This window comes from Numenius arquata, chromosome 1 (assembly GCF_964106895.1).
Source record: "Numenius arquata chromosome 1, bNumArq3.hap1.1, whole genome shotgun sequence".
Taxonomy (NCBI): Eukaryota; Metazoa; Chordata; class Aves; order Charadriiformes; family Scolopacidae; genus Numenius; species Numenius arquata.
This window is the reverse complement of record NC_133576.1, coordinates 45,015,395-45,041,278: the sequence shown is the minus strand read 5'-3', so window position 1 is coordinate 45,041,278 and position 25,884 is coordinate 45,015,395. Positions and strand designations below refer to the sequence as shown.

Genomic DNA, 25,884 nt, shown 5'->3' with positions numbered 1-25,884 from the left:
CCACAAAAAAAAGATGGTTTATTGGACCAGACTAAATGATGTAATGCTTAGACACTGTACTTGTATTAACAATGCTGTTGCAGAGGTACATAAAATGACAGATGGGTTGTTTTTTTTCTGCCTGTAATTAAGTCTAAGCACAGGAAATAAATGACAAAAAGGGTATTTGATGCTTTCCAAGTCACATAGCTTTGATAGACTATAAAAGATCTTGTATACCAAATAATGTAAATATAATTTCAACTTTTTGCCTTGCTGAATTCATTTTGTGCTTTTGAATTCTCCTGAAGCTATAAAGAATTATAAACTATTAGAGCTTGAGAAGTACAAAGTTGATCAGATTTATAACAAAAATGTAGAGACAATGATTACAAAATACTGTCCTTTAAAAGGTATGCCACATTAACTTTGACTCACAGCATGACTGGCAGCTGCAGAGCTGGAATAACACTATGAAAAAACCTATGAAGCGATATCAAGCAAGTCAGATCAGTTTTTCTTTTCTCTTTTCCTATCAATACATCTCTCCTTACAGTACCATTGTGTCTGTGCAGTGGATATCCCAGATGTCACATTTATTTCTCCTTTTTCTATCTTCAACATTTATCGGAATTGTCACTATCCAAATATCATCCAAGACGATCAGAGGGATGGAGCACCTCTCATATGAAGACAGGCTGAGAGAGCTGGGGTTGTTCAGCCTGGAGAAGAGAAGGGTCCAGGGAGACCTCATAGCAGCCTTCCAATATCTGAAGGGAGCCTACAGGAGAGCTGGAGAGGGTCAGGAGATGTAGTGACAGGACAAGGGGTAACGGTTTTAAATTGGAAGAGGGGAGATTTAGATTAGATATTAGGAAGAAATTATTTCCTGTGAGGGTGGTGAGGCACTGGAACAGGTTGCCCAGGGAGGTTGTGGATGCCCCATCCCTGGAAGTGTTCAAGGCCAGGCTGGATGGGGCTTTGAGCAACCTGCTCTAGTGGAGGTGTCCCTGCCCATGGCAAGGGGGTTGGAACTGGATGATCTTTAAGGTCCCTTCCAACTGTAACCATTCTATGATTCTATGATTTTGGGTAATGTATTCAATTTAACCCAACAATGCTGATTAAACTGCATTGACAGCGGTTGGCTTATGTTTGTAAAGTCCTGAATGAAATTCCAGACACCACTGAAGACAATACACATGCCGTATGCATATTTACAAAACATTCCACCGGTTTCATGGCACAGATGGATTATGCGTGAATCCCAACAAGCAATCACATCACTAAATTATTTGATAAAAAAACGACTGCCATTTTTGCCCTCTCCATTTAGCACTGTGGGCAAACAATATATTTGGACAAGCAACAGGTTCAATGGATCCGCAACCAATAGAAAAAGATCCAGACAACCATTTAAATACATTTCCGTAATAGGTTATATGTATTAAAACCAAACAAAACCAAACCTCAATGCATCCTGATCCTGGATTTTTCTGTGCACACCAGATCCACCTACTGATTGTTTGCATCTATATCCCTGGAGGAATATGGCATCTTCAACCTAATGCATTAACAACCATGCACATACAAATGCTTTTATGCATATTCCACAAGAGACTTCTCACCCACAGTACAAGATAAACAGTACAACATATCAAACAGCCTTTCTTAAATCCTACTTACCATCATTTTGTCAAAAAAATGCATTATGCTAATATACAATGAGATTTTTTTTGAAATATAAATGAACAACAGTTGCTCAAACAGCAAGTTAACAGATGTATTCTCCAGAGTTCTTTACTGATCAGCCAAACAAATACAAATTAAAACAAAACCAAATAAAATGCAGTCCTTTATTTTAAATGAGAAAAGATGAGCAAAATGACTTTCTGGCAGTACCACAAGCCATGGACTGTCACAAACTTAGTGCAAGAACTGGCACAGATTAGAATTGAGCAACTGAGACCAACCAGCAATCTACAAGGACACAAGTATTTTGAAGAAATTCTAGATGAGCCATGAAAGAGCAGTTTCACTCCAGTTGCTTATGGGGAGTGATCTGGCAGAGGTCAGCATCAAGACTGGAAAAAAGTAGTATTGAATTATGCAAATATATTATATCACAAAATGTACTTTTGCTGGCTGAATTAGCCAAATGTTTACCAGTTACCATAAGACAAGGTAATGAAGCAGACCCACCCTCTCTTCTATAGGATCACAGAAGTAACTGGTGGGAAGCTTCATGAATAGCTTTGCTTTGGCACCAGGTTGTGCTTTGAAGCTGAGCTCTAATGTAAGCAAAACTTTCAAAGAAAGATTTAAAATCTTCCAACCATATCAAAAACGTTTTTATTTTCATTTGCTCTCCCCTTCCTCACAGTTTCCCCTCAGAATACATTAATGGTCTCTCACAGCAGTACACCGCATTCTTTACCAAAGCAGCAAAGAAAAAACAAGACATGCATAGTAGTAATAAAATATCCAAATAAAAACTTAACACAAGGAAATGCTGCGGAAAGAATTCTTCTGGTTCTACATCAAAACCAAAACCAAGCTGTCTGGGCTGTGCAGTTTTACCGTGTATTGAGAGGCACCAAAGCTTTTAGAGAGATGTGTGTCCTAACCAAAGACACACTACACCGATCAAGCTCTCTTTAGGACAATCCGAGGTTCATTCACTGAATGAGATCCGAGTTCTGGTAAAATGTGGTGACACTGGCTGCTAAAGTAGAAAACGAGGAGTCTTGTCAGACCTTCAGGAAAGACAGCAGTGGGGGCTGGGGAGAAGACCTGCAAACATCAAAGGTTTCTCCTGTGTGAGAGCATTAGTTCGCTTACATTAAATAGAAGGAGCCAGCTTACGATATGACAAGCGTAAGCCAGCTTTGGCACTTGTGTTACTGAAAATAATGTGGCGACTGTTCCCAACTCAGCAGGCAACCAGCTGTGAAGGTTTATTTGTAACAGTGACCACTTGAGCAGCTAGGCATTTCTTATCCCAGGGAAAGCTTGCTTCCTACCTGTAAAGCTACCCAAGTCCAGCTGTTATTAGAGATGTGAGGTAATCGTTATTTCCAGAAGAAGAATTAACAGGATGCCAAGGGTGACACACAAAAAATGATGGGGTAAAATTTTAAAATACATGAACTAGGAGGTTTAAAATCTACATTGTCTTTTTCCATTTTAAGCCCAATGAAAGACAGTTTAATAGCATGAAGTACAAGTATTCTTAAACTGGCTCAAGAAAAAAAAAAACATCACCGGAACAATCAAACCCTGAACATTCCTTAATTAAACCAACAAGTCTCTCGGGAATGACATGGGCAGAGACCATACTTTTTGGAGACCAAACCTGAGCAGAGATTGGATTTTGTTTCTTTTCTGTAAATACAAAAAACAAGTATTTCAAGATACAGCTGAAGCGGTGTCAAAATAGCAATGACCCAGGTCACAATCAGAATTTTGTATATACAATTTGTATTAACTTAAAAAAATACAGAAGTTCAAAATACCTCCAGAGAACATTCTAGGGTAGCAAAATGTCCTGTACAAAAGTAGGCCACATCTGTTGGTTTAAAAGAAGCCCATAGCAGTTGGTCTTTTCTTTGCCGCTATAGTAAATGGTTTCTTTGTTTGAGGCTGTCCTGCTGGGGTACCTGTGGGTGACTTCAGCACCCCGTGGCGGGGTTTCTGTTCAGGATTGAAAGCCACACGGGAGGGTCCTTCTGGGCTCACTAATATACTTTTGTCGGTCTTCTTAAACTCTGTTGAAAAACAAGCAAACAAGTTAAAAGAAATACAACTCCTGGAATAACAGGGTCTATCAATCAACTGTGGAATTGCCCAGCCCTGGAAGTCTGCCTTAGATCTTTAAGTCTATCACTAAGGACCTAAGAAGCCTAAGACTGCAGAAAAAATGGAGATATGGTGGTGGAACTCTTAGCAGAGTCCCTTTGAGAATGGGGTCTGTTGCACAGGGAGGCTGTGAAACCCCCATGGTTTCACAGGTCACTGGAGACTCTGGGCCTACTCCTCAGAAACAAGTGTTCCAGCTATCCTGAAGAACACCAGACTTCAGTTTAAAAGATGACAAGGGGCAAGAAGTGGGTCTACTCTGACTGTTAAACAGCACTGCTCTAGAGACTTATCGTTATCCCTTCTGCTGACAGGTAGGCATTTATTTCTCTTTGTGCAGCCATGTTATATTAACACAGAGATATATATATATATATCTAAACCCACTATTCTCCATTTGAACTTGGCCTATAGCACATCTCAGAGAGTTAAAAAAAAATGCAAAATTAATACATGGAATAAGCTTTTATGCTATGGAGCAAGACATTTATTTAACAGGGAAAACACTCTCTGCTTACAAATGGGATCCAGAAGGGAACTGACATTTATCTACTCATTACCATTAATAAACCACAGGCAGCCAAGGTGAAACTGAAACTCTGCTATTAAACAGCCCGAGCTCATCAGCATATCAGCACCTTTGTCCTAGGAAACAGAAGTGAGTAATGAAGACTCTGAAATGCATATGTTTCCCTTAGAGGTGCCCTACAGAATAGGCAGTTCCGAAGGGAGAGCCCATCACTCTGCTGCACTATTTTCTATCCATAAGGTTCCTTCTGCAAGCCAGTAATGCAGCACCCTGGAATCAGGCAAGTCTAGCTGTTGGGATGAACGTCCTAAACTTTATCATCTCCTCTGGACAGGAACTTGAGGATGGTTTATAAACTATATGCAAATATTGAGACAAGAAAGGGATCAGAATTATCCTGTTTCAGAGAGTTGAAGAGTTTAGGTGTTTATCAGTGTGTACAGCTTCCCCTTTTCTCAGCTACAAGAGAGATTGTAGAAACACACAGATGCATTAGACTCACCAGCAGTCATGTTTTTATTCAAGCCAAATGTGACTTTTTTGGAGCTGGACGACTGCAGCTTGTTCAGCTATAAAGTAAAATAAAGACATGAAATAAACTAAGATTTCTGAGGCAATGCTGTAAGTTCTTTTACCTACATTCCATCAAAACAAAGGCAAAGCAGCCTGCGTCCTTCATTTGATTTAGAACTTCCCCAATCCTCTATCAGTGACCCCTGCTAAGACAGCACTGTTTTTCTAGCCAAAAGCAAACAATATTCCATTTATAGAGAAATCACATATTCTCGTTAACCTCATTACATAATTCAATAAACAGGAAGATATTTGTGTATTATATACACTGGCCACACTGCACTCAGGCCTCAAAGTGCAAAAAGGGCTTGAAAAGATATTATATGTTAAAAAGGTTTAGAAAAGAGGGCAGTCTTTTGAAGCCCTGTACTGTTGCCTGCCTCCACAAGCTGCAAGAAACAGAGGCTCAACATCCCTTAGCAAGACTGAAAGGCAGTTTATGCTTTTGCTTTCTTGCAAAACGAGCAGGTTCAGAATGGTGTCCTTTCAACAAAAAGGTATTTTTGAAAGCAGGGGGGACAAAGAGATTTTAAAGATGCCTACAACTCATTTTCTGAAACTCTGGAGCCACGTGTGACTCTGTCTACAAGGAAATGCAACAGCATTTTCAGTTTTATCTGCCCATGTTAGGAGAGTAAAGCAGACTGGAAAAGACAGCATGAGACAGGTCATGTCCTTTGCTAGGGCAGTTAGATTGGGATGAGACCTGCGCCCAGACTTGCCATCTGTGAGATCACATTACCTGCATGGATGACCTGGTGGAAGAGATGGTGCTTCTGGCTTTCCTGAAGAATACTCCCTTTGGTACAGTTGGTTTTTCAAATTTTACAAAATCACTTCCTGGTTTTCCCTTCTTTTTCTTTAATGGTGATAGAGCAGCGCTGCTTTCCTATAAAGAAGGGAAAGGAAAAAGCTCTCAGTACATAAAGTCTGTAGTTAACTATACCTAGTACAGTGATCAGTGCTCAGAGCTTACCACACACAGCTTCTGTAAATATTGGCACACCTGAGACAGTTTGTTCGTACTCACATAAGCTAATCATCATGGTTAACTCTCAGGAGTTAGTTTTGCAGTTAGCATGACTGAAAAAAGAAGTTTAAGTAGGCTCTGCACTGAACTAGGAAGGCCATTGCAAAGCAAAGAAAGAAGAACATGTAATACATTTGCCCAGCCTGTCAGAGTGCAAAGAAAGATGTTTTCTTCATGTGCATGAGGCTGCCTTACAATTGACCCACCTCTCCTGCACGTGTTTATTTTTTTTTTTCCGTTGCCCTTAAGCAAAATCTCCTCTGTGGTATCTCTAGATGCATAAGATACGCAACTAATGAACAAATCCAGCTTTAGGCTAAGACGGAGACTTTGGAGAAAAGAAAGTGGAGTGTGAAGTCTGTCTATATTCTCAGAAATCCAGCTACTGTGTATTGCTACTAGTTTGCTGCTTCAGATTCATACTGAGGATTGCCATTTAAATCAATCCTTCTCTCCAGCACAAGGCAATTCTTAGGATGTGTACTGGCAGTGCTACTAATGAGGTGCACCGCTCCAGAGCTTTCCAACTTGTTGTCTATGGGCCCCAGATATCTGTGAGGGGAAGCTCAGCTGCGCTTCACAGCAACCTACAAATGTGAAATTCCAAAAGCAGTTCGCAGCCATGCTGTGGAAAATGTCCAGGGGATATGGGGGATATGGCCTCTTTCAATTTGATAATCACTTCTGCTTTACATAAAGTAAAAAAGCCCAAGTCTTTTAGCTTTCTGAATTCTGGAGAAAAGTGTGAAATAATGCTGAATTTGTCTGACTTTTCCCCTTCTCCCCCTCCTCCTCCCTCTTGATATTTGAAGCTAATTCTTTGGAGGTGTGTGTTGTCTTTGGAATCAAGAATCAAAACACACCCCTCCTGATTTCTGGGCACAAGACCAGTATTACATAACTAAAACCAGGAAATAAAACAACATGTTATTTCTCAAGCAATGAAAACAAAATTAGCAAAGCCTAATCTCCTCCACATTTGTGCATTTTAGCTTTACCCTGCCCTCTTCTTTCTTATACCTATACTCTTATTCTCCTCCTGACTCAACTTCCAAATTTCTCTCCTTGTATCTGCCCCCCTGGTCTCACTCAACACACACATACACACACGGCTACCTGCACTGGGCAAGAAACAGCAAATGCTATAGTTTCTTTGGAATTACGCATGGGAAGAGTGGCCCGCTAGCCCGTGCGCTGACTGGCCAGCCAGCCAACAGACAGATGCTGGCGTCATGCTGCTGCCTTTCCCTCAGTGGTTATGCTATTTTCTGCCAACAACTAATTGCCATTAAGCTTGCAGGAACATCATCTTGAATCTGCCATGCATCTTTGAACCTGTTGGTCAGATGCAGCAAAGTTTTACAAACAGAGATGGGGGTGGCATAATCATATTTTCTGAGAAACTAAACTTTCACAGAGAAAGAAGGAAGAGGTATGCAACACAGTATTTAGGCAACAGAAGAAAAAGCAAGAAATGAGCAGTTAAAAGGATATCAGTGGCAGGAGAGGGAAGAACCCCTGCACTCTCTCTTCTAGCCATGCCACCAAAAATGTATAGTGCAAAATGCTTCTTGACTCTCAAACTGCTGAGCAAAATTAATCCTATTCTTCTTATTGCCAAAAAGAAAATGGGGGTAAGAGGTAGAGGGAAAAAAAAAAAGCTTGTTCCCAAACTGCAAGACATAAATTTTTGAAGAAGACTACAATCAGACCTTCCTAGTGAAAAAACAGTATTGTCTTTATAAGAAACTGGACCATTCTTAAATGTGATCTTACAGCTATTGATGACATTGGAGGTCACAGCGTCATATTCTCTGTTCACTCTTTCCCCAAATACTTTCCCCACACAGCACTAACAATTTGTTTAAGATTTAAAAGAAGTGAGCTAGCAAAAGAAGCCACTATTGGAATTCCTGTGGGCAAATTCACAAGGAGCTTCTATTTATCTAAGTGTGGCGGCTGCTGCTGCTGCAAAAGGGATGTTCCATCTTCCTGTTCTACTATGCTCATCCTTTTGCCAAAATACGCCCTTTGTGAAGCTCAACCAGAGATCCAATGCAAAATAATAATTAACCCAGAGACCAAATAAAAAGAAAAAAAAAGAAGAAAAAAAGACTACCCCATACCCTAACAACCCAAGTTTCAGCTAGATTAGTTCTTTCAGCTGAGTAACTGGCACAGGCTTTAATGTCGTTGCACAGGAGGGTGTAACACCATGGTGATGGGTGTGGATTTCTGGGGAAGTGAGTTCTTTTTGGTGACAGTGCATGATGACATCAGCACACAGCCTGCCCATAAAACCTCACACTCAGAAAGGTAAATATAAATTTGAAAATGAGCCCGTCAGTTCTTCTGAAGAAGGCAGAAAAAAGAATGAGATACACGTACCACCTTCCTGCTTTTTTTGCATGCAGTCTCCAGAACTCCATTGGCTTCGACAGAGTTTAGCACCTCTTTTACTTTTCTCTTCTTTTTCAAGGTTGCTGCTTTCTGGCTGGAGACTTTCATCCCTTCCAAACCAACTAGCTTTGTCTTTGTCTTCAATGTGACCTTTCTGGAGGGTGCAGATTCAGAGCCTGCATCTTCTGACAGGGTCCCCTTGTTGGATTTCATATCAGTTTGCTGCAAAGGGGTATCCCCATTCACTAAGACAGCCCCTGCTTTCTGTTTCTTTCTCATGCCCTTAGGAGTTAACGCTGTGACAGATGGGCTGACATCCTCTGCCTCACTGGCATTAGCTGGTCCATTCCGACACGTTGGTTTTACAGGAACATTTTGCACTTTTGGATTCATTTTCTTCAACTGACTCTTTTTACCCTGTTCTGCGTCTGTTTGACTGTTCTGCGCAGAGATACCGTGGTTTTCTCTGGTGTCAGTTACTATGTTTGTGGTCTCATTTGCCTCATTTACTAGCAATCTCTTTTTCTTCCTTTCCTTGTTATTTTCTGGCACCTTTCCCTGGCTAGAAACATTAGATCCAGATGTTTCAGCTATTCCCTCCTCACAATTTCCATCAGCGGTTCCAGAATCAGCACTTGGGCTGCCCCTCTTCCTTTTTTTCCTCTTCTTCTGGGAAACTGATGCCTCTTTCGCACTTGACATCTCTTGTTCATCCTCTAAATCCACCCCAAAAAGAATGCCATAGAAACACAGATGTGAAACACAAAGGTACTTACAACAACTGAATTATATTCTACTTTTTTTCTTTCCTTTTTTCTTTTTTTTTTTCTTTAAATAGGTGTACTGTTTCCCTGCTATCAGCAAGCACAACAGTTTTACTATTACAGCTGGTCAGGACATTGCATTCCTCTGATGCCTGGTCTAATTAATATTTTGCTGATCTTGCCTTGTCACAGCTAACATCTAAGCCATTCCCTGTGGTAACCCTGTTTTGTATAGCAATATTGCTAGAAAAAGTTGTTATTACACAATAATGACAACTCAAGGGTTCAGTAGTTAGGTGAGATATTTCTGGGTATGATTGGGTTTGTGCCACGTCAATATAAGCCACGATGCTAGAGATACTTGCACCTGGTTCTCAGTAACTCTCTACACCTTTCCAGAAACACCCCTAAATTCCTGTATTTTAACAGTCATGCTATTTTAAGAAGACTGACATGTTACTGTTTTCCTACAGTAGATGGAACTGCTCAGTGGAGCAATGCAAACAACTGCTTTCAGTTTTGCTTTTGATTGAAATTTTTTAGGTGATGCTTGCCTCAAAATTGGTAACAAAATTCCCACCACTATCAGAGAGACCTTAATTTCACATTTAACCTTCATCGCAACATGATACAAATCAGCACATCCTGAACAACAGGTTTGCCGCCTTCAGAACAGTATCTGATACTTTGCCAAGTTACACAAGTGACTGCAGATTGTCGTCTTCCAAAGGTTGATCTTGCCTTACCTTTTACTTTTTCCAACTTGTTTTTCTCCCAAGGCTTGACAGCTTTTTTCTTTCGCCTTCCCCTGCTGAATTCATCATCATCTTCATCTGTAGAAACATCTTCGGGAAAATCCTGGGGGAAGATTCCTGTTGAGGAGGAAGGATAAGGTATCTGAAAACTAATAGTTCTATTAACAGTTATGCTGTTCATATACAGCATAACTCCCACAGAAAGAAAATCAACTCCTTGTTCCCCGCTCAACCCAAAAGAAAATAATATGAGAGATTCCTAGTTAAGTAAAAATAATCCTCTGTCATTTAAGGACAAAGTACAGGGTTGCTCAAATTGTGAAGGGGATTTGGCCATTTCACCAAAAACATGTAATGTGTCTTAATGAGATTTAAAAAAATGCCACAAAACGGTATGCTTGAAATAAACATTAAAAAAAAAAAAATTTCCAGTACACATTGTATGGGAATATTATATATCCTTTAATGGAAAGAAACTACTGTGTCTGTATGCTGCTCAGTCCTTACCTTCTGCTAAATCCTGGAACCTGGAGGTGGGGAGGAAGGGAGAGAAGGAAAAACAAAACAGTATTACTGGTTTAGTACCGATAATAACACTAGCAGCACAGTACTTGGTTCTGTCAAAACAAGAGCAACATAATTTGCACAGGAAGTTACAAACAGCTCATTCCGGAAGAGATCTGCCTCAGAAATTCAAAAAATCAAACCAAATCACTGAAAGTACTGAGAAGAGAGCAATTTAACGCTTCTCCGTTTTCTGTAACTTGCATCACACAAAATCTGATGTCACATCCTGCAGTACAAATCCACCCAGTGCAGATACACCTCAGCTAGCTGCAGTTGTCTAGTACCAACGAGTAACAGTAGCACAGGCTTCAAAAGCACCTCATGCACATTATCCAGGACTGTGAGACATGCCTCCTCTTGTGACATTGTCACCAGGACAAGTGAAGGTGGTGAGAAAGCAAAGTAAAAGCTGTTTAGGACAAGGAGGCACATGCAAGGTGTATTTCAACAGAACTCACTTTTTGACCAGCTTGTACAGACGCTTTCTGTTACGGGAAGGAGTATTTTTCTTGCTCGCCAATTCAAAGAGTTTGTCAGCAACAGCCTTATAATCAAACTGTTGGAGGAAAGTATGATACAGCTTTTCTTAGTTAGCTTATTCATGCAAGATAACCCAATGCGACTCCTGTTATCAACACTTCAAGTAGCACACATATCCTTTAAACAGTCACTTCCTTTAAACCCAAAGTATTTTTTCTCTGTTGAAATATACACCCCCTTCACACATGTATACTGACTTTTACAGATCATAGAATGGTTTACATTGGAAAGGACCTTAAAGATCATCTAGTTCCAACCTCCCTGCCATGGGCAGGGACACCTCCCACTAGACCAGGTTGCTCAAAGCCCCATCCAGCCTGGTCTTGAACACCTCCAGGGATGGGGCACCCACAGCTTCTTTGGACAACCTGTTCCAGTGCCTCACCACCCTCAGAGCGAAAAATTTATTCCTGGTATCTAATCTAAATCTACCCTCTTTCAGTTTAAAACCATTACCCCTTGCCCTATCACTCCACTCCCTCATAGAGTCCCCCACATCTCTCCTGTAGGCCCCCTTTAGGTATTGGAAGGCCACTGTAAGGTGTCCCCAGAGCCTCCTCTTCTACAGGCTGAACAACCCCAACAGCCTCAGCCTGTTTTGATAGAAGAGGTGCTCCAGCCCTCTGATCATCTTTGTGGCCCTCCTCTGGACTCGCTCTAACTGGTCCATGTCCTTCTTATGTTGGGGGGCCCAGAGCTGGACGCAGTACTCCCGATGGGGTCTCATAAGAGAGGAGTAGAGGGGCAGAATCACTTCCCTGGACCTGCTGGTCATGCTTCTTTTGATGCAGCCCAGGATGCAGTTGACTTTCTGGGCTGCCAGTGCACATTGCCGGCTCATATTGAGCTTCTCATCCACCAATACCCCCAAGTCCTTCTCCTCAGGGCTGCTCTCAATCCATTCTCTCTCAGCCTACGTTTGTGCTTGAGATTGCCTCAACCCATGTGCAGGACCTTGTACTTGGCCTAGTTGAACTTCATGAGGTTCACATGGGCCCACCTCTCAAGCCTGTCCAGGTCCCTCTGGATGGCATTCCCCACCTCCAGCACATCAATTAACAGAACTGCTGAACTCCGTATCACTTTCTCAAACATTCTTAATTCTTACTCAAGAGAGAAGCCAACCAACTTCAAAACACATGCAAATATTTAGCTAAGTATCAGATTTAAAGTGTATCATGTCCAAATTCTTGCTTAAAAGCCACAGATGCGTGAAGCGTATCTACGTGCATGTGTGTTTGATGGGTGGATCTGTCGAAGGCACCACACTGCACTGGAAGTGGGTCTAAAAACAACCTAAATTGCAACATTTCCCTCTCACCTATGTATCCCATCATCCATTACTTTTGCTCTTATTGTCAATGAAACTTATGCTGACTGCTTTACCACCCACAGTGACCTGGCTTTTACCATACATTTTTGAACTCTTAAAACAGAAAGGGAGGAGCAGAAAAAAGAAGGCATGGGAAAGAGGAAAGAAGAATTCAGACAGGGATTTATTTTTTTATAAACTACTCACAGAGTACACACTACATAAATACCACCTTGTATTAGAGGAGAAGGAGATTAAAATTTCCTAACATGTTTATCTCATTAACACCCTTTACTTCTGTACCTCTTGAAAGGGTTGGGAAAAAAGAAAACAGAGGGTGAGTATCAGTAAGAGCAAGTAAGCTACAAACCTGCAGAACCGTCCCGATACCGTCATCAGCATTTTCGTCATCATCCTCTGTTTTTTCAGAGCTCTTTGCTGATTTTCTTGACAAACACCTGTCTGCTATTATAAAAAAAAAAGACTGAATATTAATGTTTAATTTGTGCAAACTGAGATAGCACACACTACTCCGATAGACAGAAGATCAGATGCATTTTTCTTCATACTATCTTGTGAGCCTGCTCTGATTTAACTACTTTATGTCACTGTTATGCAATACACAACTGCAGCATTATCAGCACCTTTTAAAAAATTGCCTCTGTATCAGAATATATCTGGATTGAAAACCTTCCTGTTCAGCTTTTTTTTAATATTTTTTTTTTTAACTTAAAACTCCCACAGAATGCCAAAACCTCATCTTCCTCAAAAATGCTATGGACTTCCAAGAGCCAAAGCCAGACTGGGTTATCATCTAGCACTGTTGCAGAAAGCTGATACTGCCTGGTTTTATAGAGACCACTGATTTTTGTGACACGCTCTTTTGGAGTCACTTTGTTTAAGCACATCTGAAGGGAAGAGAGGAAAACACAATTATCCTTGGAATACCTTGAACATGTGTTTGACTGGTTCAGAGCAGAAATGTATTTTTAAAAAAAACAGATTTTTAAATCCTAGCAACTGTTACCAGGGCCATTTAGAACTTCCACCTCACCTGTGGTATTAAGCACCTCTTCATTTTCCTGTTTGTCTTCTTCAGACGCATCCTCATCGCTGTTGCTACCCAGTTCTTTCATTAGGTCCTCGATGGCGTAGGGGGACTGATCCACAATGAGCTCAAAAATACCAGTGGCTACAGCATGCAGCGTACCTCGACTGTGTTACAAGAGAGCACAGATGAGAGCTGAAAGGCAGAAGCATACACACCCTCCCCATCTCATTATAAAAACAGAAATTTGAGGGGAACAGGGAGAAATGGGTAAGAAAGAAGAAAACGGATGAGTATCTAGCTCTCCAGATGAGGAAAGTGAACCTGCTACTTCGTAAACACAAATCCTTTAATTCAGTGTCCTGCCAATGTTACCCTCTTAAATTTCACTATGTTTATATGCTGCTCTATATTACACTGCAACAACAAAGAATCTAACCAGCTCAGCTGTTCTATGCATGTTTGGAAAAAAAAAAAAAGACAAACCCAACCAACAGAGGTTGATATAATTATTACAAATCTATGAAGACTCTCTATAGCTTTGATAAACACAAGTTATCTTCAAATGACTGTGCATATTGTTAGTAAAATATCCTTCTTTCTCTACATTCTGAAGTTATACTATGACTCTTTTTCAATCCATTTATTACCATGTGGAGTGGTATATGCAGAATTTCTTAATTCTTAAAAACTATTTATCCTTTCATAAAACTTACTCCTTTGATGTGGCAGCAATTTTGCAGAAAGGCTCAATGAACTTGAGATTCTGGTCTGCTGTGAGCTGTATGATTAGAAAGAAAAAAATGAGTACAGTAAATATTGTATGTGTACACTCAAATTTCTTGGTTATTTTGTGTAGGGGGATCTTCTTTAAGAACTTAAGGCAAAGTCTTTCACTATACTATCTAATTCCAAATGACAGGAGTATCCAGCAACTTTTTGTTACCACTAAATTCCAGATATTCCCTAGAATCATTATAAGAATGTTGACTGTTTTGCAGGCTTTAATCTACTGAGTATAGATACACAACAAAGCTTCTTATTTTACATATAGAAATGCAAGGCAGAAAAAACTTAAATAATTTTGTGCACTTTCACAAAGAAGGTCCGTAGCAGACATGAATAAGATCTGGGTTTCTCTTAACTGGACTGCCAGCTACAGTACTACTCACACTCCACAATCCAGAACCACAAAAGCTGCAGGCAGGATTGCTTTCAATACTGACTGCAAAGAATACAAATGGAAGACTGTTAACAGCTTCCTCCATTGCAAGGAGATGTATTACATGCCAGAAGCAAGAGGAGGTAAATTAGCAGGAGCCTGGAAGGAAGTGTGGGGCAGCAGGCAGCTCGCCCTACTGGAGTAGCAGGAGAAATACTCTGGAAGAAGTTCAGCAGCACCAGCTGCAGTAACAGACTTTCAGATGCTGCAAAACTCTGCATCACTGTACCGCCCACCAAAATGAAGGGCAACTGAAACAGCAATATACAGCAGAGAAACACAGATGTCACCAACAAAATGAACTGGTTGTAGAGAGTAAATTGCTCAACGTAAGAGCAACAACGTTTGAAGCCAACAATAGGCAAATAATCGACAACTTTGAAAGCTCACGTTCTTCCTCTATTTAGGTGTATTACATAATCAGCAAAGAGCAGGCTTTATGACAGTTTTTGCAAAAGCAAAGACTGTCAAACACGTTTACACAAGGGAAAAGATGTTAAGTCCCTTCTGTTGAAACAAATGAAAACAGTATAACTTTTCTATCATTATTTCCAACCTCAATTTGGAGCAGTATTCCAGTACTCAGGAACTTGACAGAAACTACTATATGAAGTAAAAGCAAAACTTGCAATAACTCACTTCCTCCATGCTTATTCAATGTTGCTATGTTACATTTAAAGTTGTTTAAACATACATAGTCTAAAAATTATTTGTTCTAAAATGCTGCATGCCACAGTTAACATTAACCAGGAAGAAAATGACAACATATTTTCTAACCTCCTTTGCACCAACTTTAGCCAATTCATCCAGATAGATATCAATGAAATGTAACTTTATCCCAGTGGGAGCATTGCTTTCTGGGTCCATAACTTCCTTCATTAGTAGTGGCAGCAGTAGTTCAATTAGACTGAAAAAAAAAAAAAAAAAAGAGAAAAAAAAGAGCACAAGATATTCATATTTAATTCCTCATGTTCTATTTGCTTTGAAAACAAACTAGTCATTCACAGTTTTACCAGTTCTTTAAGATGGCTGTTCAACACTTGTAAGAAATGATCAATTTTCACATCTTTAAACAAATTTTAAAAAATCCATCCATAATCAGAACTCCTTACAGTCTAGGTGATTTTGTAGCATCAGACAATCCACTCAACGCAATTTGCTACGGTGAAAATCACTGTTTTAAACTTCAGTCCAAATTAAGGTGTGAATTTTATTATGCCATATCACTGATGTGTAGGAGGAGGGATTCTGCCACCTGAGCAGGGCATTCCAAAGATACAGCTGTCGCATTCATCCACCCCTGGAGGGAAACACTTCATACCCTTCCATTTTATGAGATGATTTTCATGTTGGTGCACACCCAAGGATTAAACTTAATACTGCTCCTTCTCAAACTCCTTTCAACTGTGCAGACTTTGCTTTTGTTAAAGCATGTTATTCACTTGGAGCAAAACAATTACACTGAAGAACAGATCCAGGGCTAAGCTAGGCATAAAAAAATCACCATCCCAATAGCTCAAGCCAGAAGTGAATGAGCTGTGTACAAGTAGGACTGTGGCTCTGTTCAGTTAGTGACTTCTGGAGGACTAACAAATACTGCTGGAGTGACATGGCTCAAAAAGACATGCTGTCACTGCTTCATCTAAGCAGCACATGGGACTTTCTTTTCTTTTTTTTTTTTTCTGAGGCCTATCCTTGCTATCTTTCAGGAAAGTGAAGCTTTGTATATTCCGTGCTTTCTCCCCATGCGTTCTGTGGGACGTCCTGAATTTTTGCCCAGAACAAACGTTTCCAGTTCCAAAGAGAATTTAAAGCATTCCAAAACAATAAAGATTATTTTGGTTTACTTTAAAACTCCTTTCTTCAAAAGCATTTTAAAAGAAAAGAGAAATGGGAGACATGCTAGGCAGCTTCTAGGCTCCACCTGGGAGGGAAAGGCTCCCTCACTCCGAGCTCCCTCACTCTGCAAAGAAAGGAATTATGATCTTTTCCCACACTGCCACCTCTAGTGGTGAAGCACCTCTAGGCCATCCTTCCACTGAAGCTGGAAAAAGGCAGGCCAAAGTTGTAAGAAACCTTGTCAGAGATCAGTTTGGGTGACCATGTCTCTGCCATGGGAATGTGTGTGGGGAAGAAGGGCTTCGGCTTTATCAAACCTCCTCCCATGCTTTCTGTTCTGTCAAGGAGCATTTTCATCTCTTCAACCTGTGGTTATTTACCCAATGCAAAATTAAGGTAGAACAGAGGGAATGGGGTATACTTTAGCTTTGCATTCCTTTCTATTTCCACAAAAACATGCCTATATGCATTCTACATTTCAGAAGGCAAGAGAGAGAAAGGATAACCTTAACACTAGGTCATCAAGCGCTTTTAATTAAGAGACCTAAAGCTCTTCATCAGTTTAAACACAGAGCAAGCTTAGAAGTGGCACAAGAGCTCTAGCCAGAGCAAGATGACTGCAATTACTTGCAGTTTTATAGAATATGGAAGAAATATAAACACAACTGCCAAAAAAATTCCTTTTCTGTATTTTTTGGGATGCAAGTTGCCTGTCTAATCTCTCCACAGGTGATATTCCATTGATAGGTCTCCTGGCTAAATCAGTCAGATCTAGCAAACTCCCATTAAAAATTTGGAGCCCTTAGATTTCACGACTGCTTGGAATAACACGACAGGCTGCTACATTCAGATTTTGCATAAGCATACATGGATTACTTTCTCAAATGCCTTTCTGTGGAACAGGCACTAAATGCCCTCAGTGAATGTGAGAGTAATCGACTGCAGTAGGTATTTTACTTAAGGCGTAACACCCAACTTTGCTTCTGAACTACATATTGTAAGTGATCTGGAGAACAAATAAGCCTTAGTGTTAAGATAACAGCGCCATCTATGGAGAAAAAGGATCTATTAAATGAAAATGCGTTTGATACAGGTAAATTGGGCAACTTCTTTATGATGCAACTACATTCAGAAATCTGCTTACCTTTCATCCCATTCATTTCTTTTCAGCACTTCAAAGGACTGCCTCAAAATCCTACGCATGAGCTGCAAAGTACAAAATTTGTTATACATGTTGTTCATGAAAACTGATAAAGGAGTTACGGTGACTGTAATATGAATAGATTTCTTAGTCAACCTCTTCATAGCACAACAAAGTGGAAAGCTTCCTCACATGAACATTTTGACAGACTTGTCTATCATGCCAAGCAACAGAAGGATGCTGTGAAGCTCAAAAGACAATAAACTATTTTCACACCCTAAGCCCAGAGAAATCCATGACCACATTTACTACACAGCTTTCTCTTGCTCCATCACCCTGATATCTTCATTAAGTGCTGCCAAGTCTGAAAAACCCCACAGCTTAAACTGGAGACAACAATATGGGGCATATGATAACAATAATTTAATTTACTTGAAACTTGCACCAAGAGACAGCCATATGTAAAATGGCTACATTAAACTGGCTCAAAACACTTCACTTACTGAAATACCTGGTTTCTGCTAACACTGAGAAACAAAAAGCAGCAGGGAATGTGACTGCAATTAACTGCTTTCAAAGAAGAAGATTAGCATGATCTTGTTCTTTACAAAAGGTAAAAAAGGCAGGTCTTTTAAGATTCTACTTTCTCTGATTTTACTATTTGTTCTAATGTAGTGTTTCCTGTAGAATGAATTCTGATAGCTGAATGCACTACAGTGGATACTTTAGTGGTGGAAAGTTGGGGGCCTAGTGACAATTACTTTATACAGAGTCATAAAAAAGTCTTTAAACAGTCTGATCTAAATAACTGATGTTGATGCAGTGTCCTCTGAGACAGTATTTATATTCCGCAGAGAAATCAATGAGAAACATCACTACATTATAAAAGAAGGCAAACAAGAAACCACTTGCAACCTGACATAAGCTGGTGATGGCTTTTAGATTTGCAGTGAAAGCCTTTAAAACAAGTATCTCTTGCAATGCGTCAAGAAGATCGTCACTTGCCTTTTCTTACAATATACATAAATGCATGTGCAGACAAAGCTGCCTTCCAGCACACCATCACCACATCTTTTCTTGCGGAAAAGACTTACAAGAGAGTTAGTATTACCATATAGTACTTATCAAGACGCAGATTGTCTATCCCAATCCATTCACGGTTCATAGTTTGCCAAAATGTCTGAATGAACAGGTGTCCTGTAAGAGATAAGAAAAAATATCTGCATGTCTGGCACAAAGGTTTATTTTGCTATATCTCAAGAAATCACTTCAATGTGAGAAATCAATGTGAGAAAGGGATGCATTTCCCTAGGGATTCGCCTAGTGATAGGGAAAGAGCTATGGGAAGACACATTTAAGAAAGAGTTAGAAGGCCAACTCAATTAAACTTCAGAACACCACAAGAAAAGGCACATGGTTACTTTTAAAGACAAGTGTAATTACAGGGACAGCTTAGATATCTATTTCGTGTTATATACACAAAAGTTAGAGCAAAATATCCATTCTCCACTCATTTCTACCCATGCAAGTTTTGGCATTGACTGAGCACTCTATTTCAAGTGCTAGGTGCTTAACAGCTCATGAAACAAGGTTGGGTTTGAGGAGGAAATACACAGAACAACTAACTCTGTGCAGAATGGCAAAGCGAGGGGACAGGTTTACTTTGCTACCCACCCTGCAAAGTCTCACCTTTTTCACATTGGAGATACAACTCTTCCCCTGCAACAACCAAAACCAAACTGCATTTCATGCTTCCCTTAATGCAATCACACACACCACTTGGACAAAAATCAAAGAAGAAAAACAAAGCAGCAGCTCTATCTGGCTTCCTCTATTCTGGCACTATGATAGTGGCCTCAAAAATCACCAAAGATGAAAGTACCTTACAAAGAATTAGATAATGAAATATTACTTACGAGCCTCTGTATTCTGAATGACATGGATAAGCTGTGAGATATTGTCTGCAAGTTCCTCCTAGAAGTAAATAAATAGTTAGTGTAGCATGTTTCAGAGCTTGGTATTCTCACTAAACATGCAACCAGAAAACAGCAAGTAGTATAAATATCATGTAACATCCCTCAAAATGAAAAATATTTTCTTAATAGCTGCTTTAGTACTGCACTTATCCCTCCACTGGGATTAGGTCAGTTGAAGAAGATTCAAGGGTATCAAGTCCTGTTCACTTCATCAGATCTCTACACAAATCATTTTTTTGACAGCAGACAAAATTAAACTAGGAGGAGAAAAATCCCATTTATTTAAATTAACCAATGATGTAAAACTTTAGGGGTACTGTTTTCATATAGCTTAACTGTAGGCGGAGCTCACTGTGCTATGTGTGAGATAGGGCTTGTTCATGCAATCAGACAAGCAGGGAGTAGGGTAAGATTTGGAAGTAGGGAGACAAACTGGTAGTAGTCGACAGAAGTCAGCAGTAGAGACGAAGTTGGTAGTGGAAGTGCCACTGAACTAGAAAGAAAAGGAAGTGTGAAACTTTGAAGCAAGGCTAACTAATGGTTGCAGGTATGTTGAGTTGTAGTTAAGGGCAGACAGCTGTTAGTGCTCTAGTTCCACCAGATCAATACACTTCATAATAGTATATATTTCAGTTCCATTTTTGGAAGGTAAACAGCTATCCCTGCCACTCGGAGAGTGATTCCAAACATGATACCGTTTAAGTTTCTGCTCATGTGTTTCTGCTCAGAGTTAGTCACCTCTCCTGCACCTGCCACATATGCGCAGCAAGGGAAGGAAAAAAAAAGGCGTGAGCAAAACTCACTAAGGTCATCTTCACTATTCCAAATTAATATGTCCCTGTAGTGTATTTTAGAAGAGACTCACTCAAGCAAATATAAAAAACAGTTACTCTACCTGTAGCAGAGGTTTATCCTGCATCCACATACAATAGAACAGGCCCTTCCATACTTTTAGCAGTTCATCCTGGCTGAAGCCACCTACGGTACATAAGAAGTCTGAATGAAAAAATCCCACATTTCTACCAAAATGTTTTCATGCAGTTCCCTCTGTTCCCTGCTTTTTTCTTTGTTTTTGTTATATTCTCTTGAGCACATCTTGGTTCCTACCGTAAGCATGCTAATTGGAAGGCAACTTAGCATAGGTCAGTAATTCCATGACAGTAAGCTTCTGTCTTGTATCACAGTAACTGAGCTTTCAAAGAAATCACAGATGAGATGAATTCTGATAAATCCCTCTGGCATATTTCTAGCACCAAGTCTGAGAGGTATTTTAAAAGAGGGCATCATGTCTAATTTTGCAACAGAGGTGATGTGCAAATCCGCAAACATAACTGACAAGGATTTTGGGGTGGTTTTTGTTTTGTTTTGTTTTTTAAATAAAGCCTCGGTTTACCAATAGGTTTTTTCCTCACTAGGGGCTTATTTTGATAGAATAAGCATCTAGCAGTCAACATATTTATTTTGATATTAAAATTCATAATCAAAAAGTCTGAGCAACTGTAATGAAAATACTTTCCTTATAGTTAGTCTAGAGGCGCAGTATCATCTGAATTTTAACAGCAAAGAGTATTTTCTCTATTAACACTACAAAAATTCACATTCTAGTCAAAATCACACATTACAGAAGGGAATACTACACGGAAAAGAAAATTTTACTATAAATAATAGTTGTTCAAGAATGTTTTAAAAACTGGATTACTCATGACATCAAACACATTTCGGGGAAGTAGAATTATAATGGCATACCGTTACAAGGTAGCTACAGTAACCTACCTACAGCTATTTTCAAACTATGGCCTATTAAGTACTCTCAAGTAATTTAAAAAAAAATCACATTAAAAGAGTAATCATCTTCAGTAAGTTCAAATTTTCTCCAAAAAGATCACTGTCACTTTTGAAAAATTTTCAGGGGTCTGCCCATCAAAAAGCCTGGGACCTAGTGCTAGGTCTAAATTAAGCACCTCCTCCAGGGGTCAAATAATTTGAAAGCAATTATCACTACTGCACCGTTCTCCACGCAGACAAAAAACTGTAAACATGTTAATTAAATCACCTGCTTGGTTAAAAAGAAAGGAAGTAGAGCTGAGCAAAGGAAATATGCAAAAATGATACGTAGGAAGCAATATGTCTAGTAATATTCAGCATTAATTATGAATTTAACTTAGACTTGCCAGTAATATTAAATATGAAAGTTTGATTCACTGATTTAATATTCATTGAGATATTAAAATTAATAACATTTATTAACAGAATTATATGCTATATATGTAGTGGTCAGAAGCAGGCTTAACCTCACACGCAGCGCTACCTCTACGGAGAGATCAGACGTTAGGCTACGTCCAGGGCATGTCATCTCCTACCTATAAAGTTGGCTCAGGAGTTCTTCCCTCTCTAGGGAACACAGACTTCCGTGGGGTTGCTTTTCATACATAGAGAGCTTTTTCCGGTGTCCTAGGCCTCGTCCATTTGACAAAGGACCCTGATCAAAACGTTCTAGAGCTAGTTTCTTATGCTAGTCACTCAAAGAGAACTTTCAAGGTTGGGTTTTCCACTGTATGTGCCCTGCTGTCACCATCCACACCTGGCAAACAATAATAATTCAAGCAAGGTATTCTAAAACCTGAATCTATTGTATTAGCAACCACACTGTGCAAAACTGAAGGCCTTTACCTTAAAGCTACCTGGAGAAATATTTTGGTTTTACAGCTTGGATTGTAACTCTGTCCCTATGTACAGCACGGCAGCTTGGATTAGTAATGTTACAACCACTCACTGAAGACATGCTACTTTAACGCAATCCTTGTTGGCATTTCTGTTTGGGAGTTATGCTGTTTTGACATTGCTCTCACTAAAACTGTTGCAATTTTTCCTGTTCTAGGTAATCTCCAAGAACCAGATCCACACGGGCTCATTTCGCTGAAAATGACATAAACCCATTATACATCTGGGCCCAAGTAAGTGCAGCTCTGTCAGATAGGAAACCATTCTGCAATCTTTCCTCTTTTACTAAAAGTTGCTTTTATTTACTATTATTTCACCACTTCATTTACTGATTGTCACCATAAATATATCCTCCTATTATAAGTCTAGCACAGCATGTTCTTCTTCTCTTTCAAGGTAAGGATTTCAAAAAGATTGAGTTAGTAAGAAAAAGAAGGTCCCTTTCCAAGGAATTATGTGCTCATCCAAGTTCATCTGCACCAATGACGACTTCAGAGCTTCAGTAGTTCTGTGCCTTCTGTAGAGTTTAACTTCTTGTTGAAAATTAAAAGCTCTAGTTTTTCCAAGAAGTTTCCCCAGCATGACTTTGAATTCAGCCTTAGCATAGACCACACTGAGCCATCCTGTCCTACCTATGAAACATGTGACCGAGGTGAGTGTCAGGTGAAGTCCACCACCTCTTTCAAAAGTTAGCATGTTCTCAATTGTTCAAGTTAAGAGTATCTAGCTGGGTTCTCTAACGAATGAGCCTCATCTCTCTCAGAACACTGGATGGATATAAAATGGCTAATTAATAAATAACTTTAAAAAATCTCTCTCCTGAACATAATGCTTTCTCTCCAAGTACAAAGAAGTTAATCTTTGTTTAAATATTTCTAGGTTGACTAGCACATAACAGTAAGTCAATCTAAGAGCTCTGGAAATTAGTCACCCTTGTTTCCTACTCATTTGCATTTCATGGTGGGCTGACTTTAACATGCAGAAGGTTCACATACCAACTGACAATTTCCCTGTGGTGGTTTCCTAGTATCCTAAGGCATTAGCTCAACTTGCAGCCTTTTCCCTCAGTTAGAGTGCTCCTGTCCATCTGGCAGACTACTTCCACAAACTTAAATGAATCTTTGCACTTTGCAATGAGACGCACAGAGCACTACTGAATGCAGAGAAACCACGTCCAGCTTAGGAAGTCTCCAGAGCTGAAAATAGCTGAAGGCTCAGAAAGTACTTGAGCAGAATATAATGTACACTTGCTTGCTCTTACTAGTCCCGAGGCAACCCCTAGATCTACGGTAACTGTCAGAAATTGGATAATGGGCTATCTGGCTCTCTGGCCTGACCCTGTAAGGCTGTTCTTGTGCGCTCTTCCCCATGTCAAATGTGGCTAAAGGATCAAATACTATTTGGAACGGGAAGAGGGTAAAGGGAAGAAACAACATATATCTCTCAGTGTCTTTTCAAGTTCTCAGGTTCAACCAGCATTCCAGTTTCAGGTTAGCTCTTGGGGTGCCAGGTGTAGGCTGGCTTCCTGAAAGCCAAAGGAGTGTGTATGCATAAACCTCTGTACAGGTTTCCCAAATGCTGCGGGAAGGTTTACTAGGTCAGACACAGTGCTCTGCAAATGCTCATGACCACCTTCCCTCCCATGTTGTGTCCAACTTGTAACACAGCGTGCCGGAAAAAGCAGTCCAGAAACATCACAGAATCTCTTGGACACTCTGTGCTTCTTATCACTCCAACGGGAAAGTTGACTGAACTGGATTCGTGCATTCACACAATGCTATGACTGACCTCCCATAACCTGCATCCGTGGGGAGAGGGTGTGCAGGAGGCACCTTCAGGTGCAGACAGCTTCAGACTGGCATTACTAGACACAAGTTGCCTCCAGGGTCATCACTTAAGTACCCATTCACTGGACTCTTAGTTCTAAGGTGGCAGTATATAGCTCCAAGTAGGATAATAAACCTTGTTGGAAAAAAGCTTTTGATACCATGAATGTGGAGGTAACAGGTAACCCAGATAACCTGAATGAGTAACAGAGAATCGACTGCAATTGCACAAGTGGTGAAACACTCCTGAGCTTTCCTCAATTCCCTCCAATGCTCCTGAATATCAGTCATGGAAACAGGCAGCCACCACCTCACCAGACAGCATAGCAGAAAATACAATTATATGTTTGTCCTGTTTTCAGCTGGGATAGAGTTAATTTTCTTTCTAGAAACTGCTGTGTTTTGGATTTAGTATGAGAACAATGTTGGTTTAGCTGTTGCTAAGTGACGTCCACAAGACTTTTTCAGCTTCCCATAGATGGAGCATAGACAGGACATGCTGGCCAAAGGAATATTCCATACCATAGATATCATGCTCAGTATATACATGGGGGTTGGCCAGGGGAGAAGGGATTGCTGGGTAACTGGTCATCAGGTGGTGAGAGTGACTTGTGTTGTATCACTTTATTTTGTATATTCTTTTACCCATATTATTATTCCTTTTCAGTTGCTGTTCTATTAAACTGCCTTTACCTTAACCCACGAGGCTTTTTTCCTTTCCCCTTCTTTTCTCCCTGCCCTACTGGGGGGAAGAGTGAGCGAGCGGCTGCATGGACCTACTTGCTGGCTGGGGTTAAACCGTGACAACGCTCCATATACTGGCATGGGTTCAGTCTGGGTCGGCTCAGCGCCTTTACGTCCTGTTCCTGGGAATGAGCACATGGGCTACACCGCTCCCATCCCGGCAACCTCAACGCTGCCAGCAAGACCCTCTCCCCCCCCCGGCCCCAGGACCATGCAGATCCTCCCTCCAGCCCCCCGAGCCGGTGCCCTGCCCAGCCGGTGCCCTGGCCTGGCCTGCCCGCGGGGAAACTTCACAGGCGAGGATCCGAAAGGCCCTCCGCTGCGCTAAGGGCTGCTGGCGCCCTGTGGTGAAATAGATGCCTAAAAGTAAAAAATTAAAAGCAACCAAAAAGAGAAAAGAAAAAAAAAAAACAAACAAACAAAACCCAAACCAACCCCAAACCATAAAACAACCCCAAAGCTCCCGCAGGTGGCGGCCCCGCGGTAACGGCCGGGGCCGGGGCACAGGACCCGGGTCGCGGCTCCCCGCCACACGTGCCTCCCCACACACACCCTGCCGCGGCCGCCGCTTCCCCCGCAACGCTAACGGCCCCGGCCCCGGCCCCAGCCGCCGGTCCGATCTCGGTCCCCGCCGCTATAGCCCCGCCAACCCCACCGCCCCCTGGCGGCGCCGGGCCGGGCCATGCCATGCCATGCCATGCCATGCTAGGCCGGGCCGGGCCGGGCCGCCCCGCTGTGCCGGGCCCTACCGGCGGGGCGCTGGGTCCGGACGCTGATGTAGCCCCGCAGCTTTTTGAGGGCGCGGTCGCGGATGCGCTTCTCGTTAGCGGCCAGACGCTGCGCGAACTGGATCTCGGGCGGCTGCACGGCGGCGGGAGCCATGGCCCGTCCCCGGCCCCGGCCCGGCCGCGCCGCGCAAAGCAGAACCGGGCGCCCTCCGCTGGCGTCACCAACGCCCCCGTCGCCCGCCTATGCCGTCATCAGAGGGCGGGCACCGCGGCGGCGGCGCGGAGGTGGCTCCGCGCCCCACACGCGGGAGCAGGAGGGGGCTATCGCGAGG

General features: G+C 41.2%; 1 protein-coding gene across 3 annotated transcripts; it reads right to left on the bottom strand.

Moving 5' to 3' along the window:
* RRP1B (ribosomal RNA processing 1B) lies at nt 1-25,785 on the bottom strand. Of its 3 annotated transcripts, XM_074159234.1 has the most exons (17): nt 25,574-25,756; nt 20,429-20,511; nt 19,474-19,531; nt 19,247-19,276; nt 18,669-18,754; nt 17,561-17,622; nt 15,355-15,484; nt 14,072-14,136; nt 13,362-13,522; nt 12,678-12,772; nt 10,914-11,011; nt 10,396-10,415; nt 9,880-10,005; nt 8,358-9,085; nt 5,682-5,828; nt 4,869-4,935; nt 1-3,746 (listed from the first exon to the last, which is right to left on the bottom strand). In XM_074159234.1, the coding sequence occupies exons 1-17, from the start codon at nt 25,704-25,706 to the stop codon at nt 3,556-3,558; spliced, it is 2,280 nt and encodes a 759-aa protein (XP_074015335.1). In that variant the 5' UTR covers nt 25,707-25,756; the 3' UTR covers nt 1-3,555. The 3 variants fall into 3 exon arrangements, with proteins under 3 accessions (XP_074015335.1, XP_074015354.1, XP_074015344.1); XM_074159253.1 differs by lacking the exon at nt 19,247-19,276 and having other exon boundaries at nt 25,574-25,785; XM_074159243.1 differs by lacking the exon at nt 19,247-19,276 and having other exon boundaries at nt 8,358-9,083; nt 9,875-10,005; nt 25,574-25,706.
* Nucleotides 25,786-25,884: the final 99 nt, after the last annotated feature.

Coding starts and splice junctions, on each gene's coding strand:
- RRP1B (XM_074159234.1), bottom strand. CDS start 25,706: ATGGCTCCCGCCGCCGTGCAGCCGCCCGAGATCCAGTTCGCGCAGCGT. Junction 10,416..10,913: donor CTGTACAAGCTGGTCAAAAA/GTGAGTTCTGTT, acceptor CCCCACCTCCAG/GTTCCAGGATTTAGCAGAAG. Junction 10,006..10,395: donor GTTCCAGGATTTAGCAGAAG/GTAAGGACTGAG, acceptor CCTCCTCAACAG/GAATCTTCCCCCAGGATTTT.